The following is an 11,378-nucleotide window of genomic DNA, read 5'->3' as shown; positions in this document are numbered from 1 at the left end:
TCTGATCCAAGACCTCTGATTTTTAGGTGAAAGTCTTGGAGACTTTGTTTTCTTCAGAGAGCCTGACCCTATCTAGGGCCCTGCAGGAAATGCTCACACTTTGTGAGGTACACTCACATTTTTGCAGGGTGTGCTCATGCTTTGTGGGGTATGCTCATGTTTCTGATTTTGTAAGTATGTTCACATTTAAGGGCACTGGAAGGGATGCCTTCATTGGGTCAGTGCAGTGGGTAACCCATGTTCTAAGGGAATGGTCTCTAATCAGCCACCTTCTGATGCTCTGGTGGCTTTCATGTTAAACAAACAAACTCTGGAGAAATTCCTACTTTATTTAAGGCTTTAGATTAAATTAGCCCAGGAAAGTTCAAAGACATGCCAAGATATTTTCTGGAACTCCAGCTGGCTGCATACTATGGCCCATTCTTGTGTACATTTTTAAACTGATGGGCGACTTACATCAAGGAAAATTCAGAGTTCAAATCAGCAACCTGCAACTACAGAGTTAAAATGTGGAGTCTTCTAAGTTCTCTATCTCACTATATTTTTCCCTGACTACTTTTAATCTGTTGACTTTTCTATTGATGTTGAGATAAAACTCACTGTTTTTGTTGTTTGTTTGTTTGTTTGTTTTGAGATGGAGTCTGGCTCTGCCACCCAGGCTGGAGTGCAGTGGCCGGATCTCAGCTCACTGCAAGCTCTGCCTCCCGGGTTTACGCCATTCTCCTGCCTCAGCCTCCCGAGTAGCTGGGACTACAGGCGCCCGCCACCTCGCCTGACTAGTTTTTTTGTATTTTTTAGTAGAGACGGGGTTTCACCGTGTTCACCAGGATGGTCTCGATCTCCTGACCTCGTGATCCGCCCGTCTCGGCCTCCCAAAGTGCTGGGATTACAGGCTTGAGCCACCGCGCCCGGCCAAAACTCACTGTTTATGGTATTACTAATTCCAGGCTACATGGAGATTTTGTTTTTCTTATGCAATTAAGCTGGTTCTAGTTAAAATGTAAACACTCAAAATTTAACCATAAACTCATTTGAAACTGAAGGGAAAAGAAGGGGCAAAAGAGGTTTTTAAAATCAAACTCCAGTGAAAATATGTGGGCTTACTAATTCACAAACACTCATTTATTTTTAAGTCAATTAATTTGGTGGTACCAAGAAGACACAATAGATTCTGATATGTTCATATATGTAAACAAATCTAGATACATACAAATAAAGACCTTATAGCTTTCAAAATTTTGGTCCCTCATTAGATGACCTATTGGAGCAAATAAAGTTTAGCCATAAATCAAGTCCCAATTTTATTTAAAAAAACAATTTGGATCCAACTGTCTTTTATAAACCAGTGAGTTTGTATCACTATCTCCTGACTAAAATTCTTAAGTGAAAGATATAAGCTCTTTATTTGTATGTGTGTATGTATCTAGATGTGTTTACATATATGTACATATCAGTATCTATTTTGTCTACTTGGTACCACCAAATTGACTTGCAAATAAATAAGTGTTCCTAAATTAGTAAATCCAAATATTTTCCACGCTCTTGTTACTTAAGTAAATCTTTAATAAATAAGCTGGGTTTTAAATTGTTGATAAAATAAAATGAAAACGTTTCAGAATTGAAATGTCTTCAGAATTGTCAGCATACATTTTTGCCTGGGTATAGTGGTTTAACGGTTTTATATTTGCCTTTGCTAGATATTTTAAGGTGTCAGAGTTTGGCACAAAGTTTATAAAACTATAAATCCAGCCCAAGATATAATAATTTTTGTTTGTGTGATTTTTTTATAATCAAGTCTAATTTAATATTGTTAGTTTAATGAAAACAGCTGAATCTTCTGAGTTATTGGCAAAATACCCAAGTATTCAACTTTAAGATTCTTACTTAAGTAAAAACCTGATATTAACAGGCTATAAAAGTGGTTAACCAGAAAACAACTTGAAATGATGACTAGTTTTGCCTAATATCTCAGTTGTTATAAATAATCTAGGTAAATTTTTTAAATTAAGTAGAAGTAAACAAGAAGGATTGCTTGAGCCCAGGGAGTCAAGGCTGCAATGAGCCGTGATAGTGCCACTGTGCTATCCTATCTACCCACTAGCCTGTGTGACAGAGTGAGACCCTGTCTCTTAAAACAAAACAAAACAAAACAGCAAGAAAAGATAAATTCAATGATCCTAACCCTTGCCTTTTCCTGTATCTAAAATAACATTTGACAAGATTAATGATTATTCCTCTGTACTCTATTATCAGCTGTACTCTCAGGCCAAAACTTTGAAAAGATTTTTCTCTAATGTAACTTCTGAGTACATTTGATGCAATTTCTGAGCACATGAAAAACCTCCACAACCTGTATATAAGCTGTGGGCTGAAACACGGCTTTGGAGCAGTCTGATCAAAACTCTCTCCAAGACTCCTCCTGGCTTACAATCTTTCGTAAGATTGAATAAAATGAACCTTAATGCTTTCACCATTTGATGTTTTTAACCAACAGGCCAGGATTGTTAGTGGCTTTGGGATCTTTGACATGTCTCCCAAGTAGGAGATTGGGGAACACAGAGTATGCACTGAATACTTTTATTGATCTACCCTGAATGAACTAAACAAGGCTACTGCTGACCTCTGCAAAGGCAGTTTGGGTGGACAATGGGGTTAGAAGCCAGAGATTCACATTCACAAATATTTTTGTGACCCAACTTATTGAGCACTAAATTGGGACTCAAGTTAAATTTACTTCCATTAAATTTGAGGCACAGGCCTGGCACAGTGGCTCATCCCTGTAATCCTAGCACTTTGGGAGGCCGAGAAGGGCAGATCATTTGGGGTCAGGAGTTTGAGACCAGCCTGGCCAACATGGTGAAACCCTGCCTCTACTAAAAATACAAAAAAAATTAGCTGGGCGCGGTGGCGCGCGCTTGTAATCCCAGCTCCTCGGGAGGCTGAGGCAGGAGAATCGCTAGGAACCCGGAGGCGGAGGTTGCAGTGAGCCAAGATCAAGCCACTGCACTCCAGCCTGGCCGACACAGCGAGACTCCGTCTCAAAAACAAAAACAAAATGAGGCGCAAACGGGAGGTGAGGCAGTGAAGTTCGCGAGTGCAGACACGCTCAAGGGACTCATTAAATGTCATTTCATTTAAAAAATGAAATTGAGCACATGTGCAAGCAAGGTTCACACCCCATTTAATCTTCACACCACCACGGGGTATTCACTATTATCCCCTTTTACAAGATTAAAACACTGACGCTGGGAGATTGACAGGGTTACCCCAAATCACATGGAGGAGCTGGGCTTCCCCCCACCTCCTCTGCTCAAGTCTCCCTGTCCCCAAGAGGTGCGGACGGAGGCAACAGCCCCTTGGCCCATAGGTGGAGCAATTGACGAAGGCTTCGCCCGTCGCCGGAACTGCGAGCTCTCAGCGGGAGCCGAGACGGTGCAGGACCCAAGAAGCGCCTTCTTTCCCAGCCTGCGCCCCGATGCTGCGCGTCCTGTGCCTTCTGCGCCCCTGGAGGCCCCTTTGGGCCCGCGGCTGCGCTTCCGACGGTGCGGCCGCGGGCTCCGAGATCCAAGTGCGCGCCCTGGCAGGTCCGGACCAAGGTAAATGCGCCGTCCCGGGGGGCGCCCATGACGCGACTGGAACGAAGCCGGCCCGGAGGCAGCCGGGGGCGGGCAGGCGGGCTGCTCAGTGCCTTGAAGGATTCGATCTCCATTCCCTCCATCCCAGTTCTAGGCGCCCCAAGCCGCTCCAGGCCCGAGAGGTGGGCGGCCGCCTTAGGGGCTCCGGACTGTAGCTGGGGGCGGGAGGCCTCTGGCAACCTCGGTCTCCTCAAAGGCCCTTTGGGGTCTTCCGACTGCGTGGAAGGGGAGCGGGGTCCGCACAGATAGGACTGGGCCCAGCGGCCCCCAGGCCAGGAGCTGTCAAGTGCGCGTCCCCCTCCCCCGCCAAGGGCCCTGGCCCGGTTCGGGGGTGGAAACATTGGAGCCAATCCCGGGAGGCGTGCGGCGACAGCTGGGAGCCCAGTGCGGCAGCAGGGCGGAGTGAGGAGGGTGCTTCTCCAGCTGCGCCCCTGCCCTGGGCCGCTGGCGAACTTTTGCGTCATCTGGCTCCAGAGAAAAGTTTGCTGCTTCTCTGTCTTTTGGCCAAGATCCAGAGTAGTATGGGGAGGGGGCGGTCAAAGTTCACGAGTCACTGGCAGAAAACGCCTCCGATCGCCTGTTGCGTTTTTTTTGTTGTTTGGACTTGTGGAGCATTCAGTGATGCTGAAAACGCTCCTCATTTGCTTCTCCTGTCTTGGGTCTCCTCCCCCGATCTCATCCCCTGTTCCCTGCGTTTGATACACAGATGGCATTGTACTGTACATTTCGTTGTATTGCTTCCTTTTTACTGGCTTAACACCAAGTTTGAAGGGGGGCTTTGCCATAAAATCCAGTTCCTTGCCCCCTGCTGTTGCCCACTGTTCCCAAGTGTGCATCTACCACCTTCAGTGGACACGGACAGGCCACCTAGTGTCCCACTTGATGAGAATTTCCTTGACCAGGTGGGATTGCTGAACCTTATACCCCCAATCTCATGCTTAGTTCACTACCCAACTGGCAACAGCTCTTAAAACAGTCAAGATTAGGCCGGGCGCAGTGGCTCACGCCTGTAATCCCAGCACTTTGGGAGGCCGAGGCGGGTGGAACCTGAGGTCAGGAGATCGAGACCATCCTGGCTAACATGGTGCAACCCCGCCTCTACTAAAAATACAAAAAATTAGCGGGGCGAGGTGGTGGGCGCCTGTAGTCCCAGCTACTCAGGAGGCAGAGGCAGGAGAATGGTGTGAACACAGGAGGCGGAGCTTGCAGTGAGTGGAGATTGCGCCACTGCACTCCAGCCTGGGTGACAGAGTGAGAATCCGTCTCAAAAAAAAAAAAAAGACAGTCAAGATTATTCTCCCCACTTACAGATTTAAAAACTGAGACACAGAAGGTTAAGTTATTTGAATCAGGTCTGATTTCAAAGCCTGTGTTCTCAACCATTAGGTAATCACTGGCTCTTCTAGTAATTCGGTGACTCAAAATACAGACTTGTACATCTGTAAATACAAAAGTATCATGGGTTAAAGACCTTTAGGCTCACTTGCAAATGTCGGGAATCATTTTATCCAAAACAGAATGACAGGGATCAGCAGATTAAGCCTCTGCCCCTGCCAGAGAGCACGAAGGGCAGGAAAAGTCAGTGAGAGAAGGAGAGACAGAAACCAAGATGACAGCGCGGAGGAGGCATGGGGACGAGATCACACACCGAGCCCTCCCAGGGAATGAGTTGGGGTCATTTGATGTTCACATTAGAAGCTGCAGGTTCTGCCTTCCACTGGGGCTGATGGCACCAGAGTACTGTTACATTTTACCTGCTGCCCTTGAACTTGAGGTTGGGTGGTGAACCACTCTTCACTGTTCTTAGCGGCTTTATTTCTCATACAGTCATGTATTGCTTAACAACGGGGCTCCATTCTGAGAAATGCATCATTAGGTGATGTGGTCATTGTGGGAGCATCACAGAGTGTACCTACACAATCCTAGATGGGATAGCCTACTGCACACCGAGGCTACGTGGCGTATAGCCTGTTGCTCCTAGAATACAAACCTGGACAGCATGGGACTAGGCTGAATACTGTAGGCAGCTGTAACACAATGGTAAGTATTTGTGTATCTGAACATAGAAAAGGCACAGTAAAAATACAGTCGAAAAGATTATTTAAATAGTACTCCTGTACTGGGCAGTTACCATAATGGAGCTTGCAGGACTGGAAGCTGCTCTGGGTGAGTCGGTGAGTGAATGTGAAGGCCTAGGACAGCAGGGACTGGTTTGGCACCAGGGACTGTTTTCATGGAAAACACACGGACCTGCAGGGGGACAGATGGTTTGGGGATGAAACTGTTCTACCTCAGATCATCAGGCATTAGATTCTCATAAGGAGCGTGCAACAACCTAGATACCTCACATGCACAGTTCACAATAGGGTTCATACTCCTATGAGACTCTGATGCCACCACTGATCTGATAGGAGGTGGAACTCAGGCGGTAATTCAAGCCATGGGGAGCTGCTGTAAACACAGATGAAGCTGCTCACCTCCTGTTGTGTGGCCCAGTTCCTAGCAGGCCACAGACTGGGATGGGTCCACAGCCCTGGGGGTTGGGGACACCTGGCCTAGGACATTACTGTACACTACTGTAAACTCTATAACACTGTACACCTAGGCTACAGTAAATTTACTTTACAAATGTTTCTTTCTTCAATAATAAATTAACCTTAGCTTACTCTGTTTTTACTTTATAAACTTAATTTTTTTCAACTTTTTGACTCTTTTGTAGTAACATTTTGCTTAAAACACATTGTACAGCTGTACAAAAAAAAATTTTCTTTCTTTAGATCCTTATTTTGTAAGCTTTTTAAAGTTTTAATTCTTAAACTTTTTTTTGTTAAAAACAAAAACACAAGCACACACACACGCCTAGGCCTATCACTGTCTTCCGCCTCCACATCTTGTCCCACTGGAAGGTCTTCAGGGGCGATAACATGCATGGAGCTGTCATCTCCCATGATAATAATCGGGAACACCTACTGAAGGACCTGCCTGAGGCTGTGCTACACTGAACCTTTTTTTTTTTTTTTTTTTAAGTAGGAGTACACTCAGCCAGGCCTGGTACAGTGGCTCACTTGGCTCACTCTTGTAATCCCAGCACTTTGAGAGGGTAAGTAAGGCGGGCAGATTGCTTGAGCCCAGGAGTTTGAGACCAGCCTGGGAAACATGGTGAAACCCTTCTCTACAAAAAATACAAAAATTATCCAGACATGGTTGTGCATACCTGTAGCCCCTGCTACTCAGGAGGCTGAGGTGGGAGGATGGCTTGAGCCGGGGAGGTCAAGGCTGTCCGATATCAAGGATTCCTGATATTTGCAAGTGAGCCCAAAGTGACCCATGAGTGAGCCATGATCATGTTACTGCACTCCAGCCTGGGCAACAGAGTAAGACCCTGTCTCAAAAAAATTAAAAATAAAAAGTAGGAGTACACTCTAAAATAATGGTAAAAAATAATATTGTAACTATATAAACCCAAAACATAGTCATTTATTATCATTATCAAGTATTATGTTCTGGGCCTAATTGTATGTGCTGTGCTTTTGTACAACTGGTAACGCAGGCTAGTTTACATCAGCCTCACCACCAGCATTTGTGTGTTGCATTGCGCTATGATGCTACAGTGGCACCAGGCAATAGGAATTTTTCAGCTCCGTTATAATCTGATGGGACTTATATGTCTTATACGTGGTCTGTAGCTGACCAACTAAAATATGCTGTGCAAGAAGCTTGGCTGTTGCTGGTGAAAGTACATTACACAGGTGGGGCCAGGGTTACTGTCTTGTCAAACAGGACAGAACACCAAGCCTCTGTATTTAGTTGCTAACTTCTTATGATAGAGGATCATATTGATCTGTCCCCATGACTGTGCGGTTAGCAAAACCCAGGCTTTGAGAAACCCTATAGGTGAAATGCACCAGGCTCCTCCACAGATAATCTCTGAGGGAAAGACAGGGTCGTGGGGAGCACGTCAGGATTGTAACAGGGCTTAAAAGACACATGGCAATTTTAGAAATTAGCAAATCTAAACTATGATACCTAAGGATGCACACCTGGGTGATAAAATTATAAAGAAATGGCCAAGCCTGGTGGCTCACGCCTGTAATCCCAGCACTTTGGGAGACCGAGGTGGGTGAATCACCTGAGGTCAGGAGTTCGAGACTAGCCTGACCAACATGGAGAAACCCCATCTCTACTAAAAATACAAAATTAGTCGGGCGTGGTGGCACATGCCTGTAATCCCAGCTACTCGGGAGGCTGAGGCAGGAGAATCACTTGAACCCAGGAGGCGGAGGTTGTGGTGAGCCAGGGCAACAAGAGCGAAACTCTGTCTCAAAAAAAAAATTATAAAGAAATATACAAAGGTGATTACTGTAAGTCAAAGAGCTACTTATTCAGGGGGAAGGAGGGAGCTATGATTGAATCAGGGTGTGTGGTGAGGTTCCTGAGGTGGCCGGCACAGTTCTGTTTCTTGATTTGGGTGGTGGTTTTAAGAGTATTGGCCTTATAACTCCTCACACTCTAGAGGAAGAAGTCTGCTGTGAAGAAAAGATTAAGGCTGTGTGGTAGCTCACACCTGTAATCCCAGCACTTTGAGAGGCCGAGGCAGGCTGATTACTTGAGCTCAAGAGTTTGAGACCAGGCTGAGCGAGATGGCGAAACCTCGTCTCTACAAAAAAAAAAACACAAAAATTAGCCAGGGGTAGTGGCGCATGCTTATAGTCCCAGCTATTTCAGGGATTGAGGGAAGAGAATTGCTTGAGCCCCGGAGGTCGAGGCTGCAGTGAGCCATGTTAACACCACCGTACTCCAGCCTGGGTGACAGAGTTGAGACCCAGTCTAAAAAGAAAAAACGAAAAACTCTCCCCCGCCAAAAAAAAAGAAAAGATTAATATGGAGGGAGGGAGTTGTAAAATTAAAGAAGGTGCACGGGTGCAGGTATGCTTGTGTGTGTGTGACTGTCTAACAACGGCAGAAGCAGGCGAGGGCTACTGTGGTGGTCATTCTTCCCCTCCCCATTTTGCTCCACGGTTTACAAGCCCTTCCACTTTCTCTCTGAGGCAGAAAGAGCAAGGGGTTTTCCCTCCATTTTATGGTTGGGAAAATTGAGGCCTGCCTGAGTGTGACTTGTGCCAAGTCACTCTGGTCATCTAGGGCAGAGGCTGCCCAGAGCCCAGGCCTCCTGCCTCCAGTCCCCAGCCCACAGCCCAGGATTAGGCAGAGCCAGCTACTTGCCCATGGCTGCCCTGACTCCTTACAGGGATCACTGAGATTCTGATGAACAGACCTCGTGCCCGCAATGCCTTGGGGAACGTCTTCGTCAGTGAGGTAAGAAAGGGTGGGCTGGGGATGGGCTGAGGATGGGCTGGGGATGGGCTGGGAGGATCTAACTGGGTGTCCTCTGTAGCTGCTGGAAACTCTGGCCCAGCTGCGGGAGGACCGGCAAGTGCGTGTCCTGCTCTTCAGAAGTGGAGTGAAGGGTGTGTTCTGTGCGGGTAGGTTCTCTCTCCTGCCCCCATCCGGGCTCCGCGTGGTGCCCACCAGCCTCCAGGGGTTGGGGGAAGCCTCAGATCAGCTCCAGTATGGGACTCATTGTTGCCATTTGACAGATGTGAATGCCGACTTGGGGAGGAAAATTCCCTTGCCTAGGATCACATAGCTAGTAAGAGGTAGGATAGACTTTAGTTGGAACTTGGCCCCTCTAACCCTTAGATCCTAGTTATTTCGGCTATGCCATGCTTTGTTCTGACTCTTCACGGGGGAAATAAGAAAATGGAGTCCAAGACGGCTGCAGTGGCTCACGTCTGTAATCCCAGCACTGTGGGAGGCTGAGGCGGGTGGATCACTTGAGGCCCGAGTTAGAGACCAGCCTGGCCAACATGGTGAAACCCCTTCTCTACTAAAAAATACAAAAATTAGCTGGGTATGGTGGCAGGCACCTGTAGTCCCAGCTACTCAGGAGGCTGAGGCAGGAGAATCACTTGAACCTGGGAGGCAGAGGTTGCAGTGAGCTGAGATCACACCACTGCACTCCAGCCTGGGGGAAAAAAAAGAGAGAGAGAAAATGGAGCCCAAAGATGCTCATAAGGTCAGTGGCCAAGATGGAACTCTATGCCCCTTTGCCTACCAATAGGATCTTATTCCCTGTCACCAAAGCCTTCCACTGTCCCTGTGTCATTTGGTCCTCACAACTGGGCGAGCACCATGAACTTCCATTTTAGAGATTGGAGGAAAAATGCACACCAGGCCCACAAGAAGCAAGTCAGCTGCCAGTAGAGCTGAGCTGAGAACAAACTCTGGAGGGTGGCTGGGGAGGGGCCGACAGGGGCCACTGTGGATCAGGAGGGGACTGTGGAGGGATGGGAAAGGGGTAGCATGATGCTCAGGAGATTTCAAGGGGAGGTGGCTCAGCCCTTAGGTCTGAGCTGTCAGGGTCAGGGTGCCCAGCCTGGGGTCTGTGCTGACAAGTGCACAGACCAGTCGGCTTGACCCAGCTGCTCTGCCTGAGGTCTTTACCCTACCCTGGCCTCTTCCTTTGGCTCCATCTCTGACCTCTGTGAAGGTCACGTCACACCTGCTCTCCCCCATTAGCTTCGCTCGTCACTCTCCCAGCTAAGCACAGAGAAGGAAGGGGCTGCATGAGGGTCAGGTCTGCCTCAACTAGCTCTAGAATTCCTGGGCTAGTTCCTGCCTCTCTCTGAGCCTCAGTTTCCCCATCTCTCACAGAAGGGCTGGAACTGATCAAAGACTTCCAAAGGCTCTCCCAGCTCTGACTTCCTGTAGCCTAGGACTGGAAGAGTCTATTTACCCCCTACTCCTGCTCACCCCTGCATCTGGCCTTGGAGCACCTCACCACGGTCACTCTTCCTGCCAAGGCGCTTGCCCACCTGCATGCCACTGCGTCCTGTGCCCGCTTCTGTAAGAAACTGTGGTGAAATATAAATAACACAAAATTGACCATTTTAACTGTTTTTAAGTGTACAATTCAGAGTGGCATTAAGTACATTCACAATATTGTGCAATGTCACCGCTATCCACTCCCAGAAGTTCTTTATCATACCAAACAAACTCAGCCTGTTCAGACAGTGACTCCTTCCCCCTTCCCCTCCAGCCCAGGTAACCTCTGTGGGACTTAGTCTTTATGAATTTATCTATTCTAAATACTTCATACCAGTAGAATCATATCGTATTTGTTTTTTGGTGTCTGGCTTATTTTACTTAACATGTCCTCAAGGTTCCTCCAAGTTGTGGCAAATGTCAGAACTCCATTCCTTTTTACGGAGTAACATTCTATTGTAATGAGTAGCATTCTATTGTGTATATATCACATTTTGTTTACCCAATCATCTGTTGATAGATACTTGGGTTGTTTTCACCTTTGGCCACTACGAAGAATGTCCCCAAGAACATTGGTGTACAAGTACCGTCAGCCCTCTGCATCTGCGGGTTCCGCACCCACAGACTCAGCCAACCTCAGATTGAAGATGTTAATAACAAAAATAACAATGCAACAATAAAAAATAATACAGATAAAAACAACACAGTACAACAGTTTACATAGTATTTACATTGTATTAGGTATTAAAAGTAATCTAGAGATGATTTAGAGCAAGCTTGTCCAACCCTTGGCCTCTGGGCCACATGTGGCCCAAGACGGCCTTTAATGTGGCCCAACACAAATTTGTAAACTTTCGCCGGGCGCGGTGGCTCACGCCTGTAATCCCAGCACTTTGGGAGGCTGAGGCGGGCGGATCA

General features: G+C 47.1%; 1 protein-coding gene across 3 annotated transcripts in view; it reads left to right on the top strand.

Annotated features, from left to right (window-relative positions):
* Positions 1-3,380: 3,380 nt before the first annotated feature.
* ECHDC2 (enoyl CoA hydratase domain containing 2) overlaps positions 3,381-11,378 on the top strand; it is a 22,163-nt gene continuing 14,165 nt past the window's right edge. For all 3 annotated transcript variants that reach the window (XM_011973777.1, XM_011973776.1, XM_011973775.1), the window contains exons 1-3: positions 3,381-3,596; positions 8,884-8,951; positions 9,031-9,118. In XM_011973777.1, the coding sequence (XP_011829167.1) occupies positions 3,476-3,596; positions 8,884-8,951; positions 9,031-9,118 (277 nt within the window). In that variant the 5' untranslated portion in view covers positions 3,381-3,475. The remainder of the gene's footprint in view (positions 3,597-8,883; positions 8,952-9,030; positions 9,119-11,378) is intronic.

The sequence above is a fragment of the Mandrillus leucophaeus genome, unplaced genomic scaffold (genome assembly GCF_000951045.1).
Source record: "Mandrillus leucophaeus isolate KB7577 unplaced genomic scaffold, Mleu.le_1.0 Scaffold14, whole genome shotgun sequence".
NCBI classification, from domain to species: Eukaryota; Metazoa; Chordata; class Mammalia; order Primates; family Cercopithecidae; genus Mandrillus; species Mandrillus leucophaeus.
This window is presented reverse-complemented; position numbering and strand designations above follow the sequence as displayed.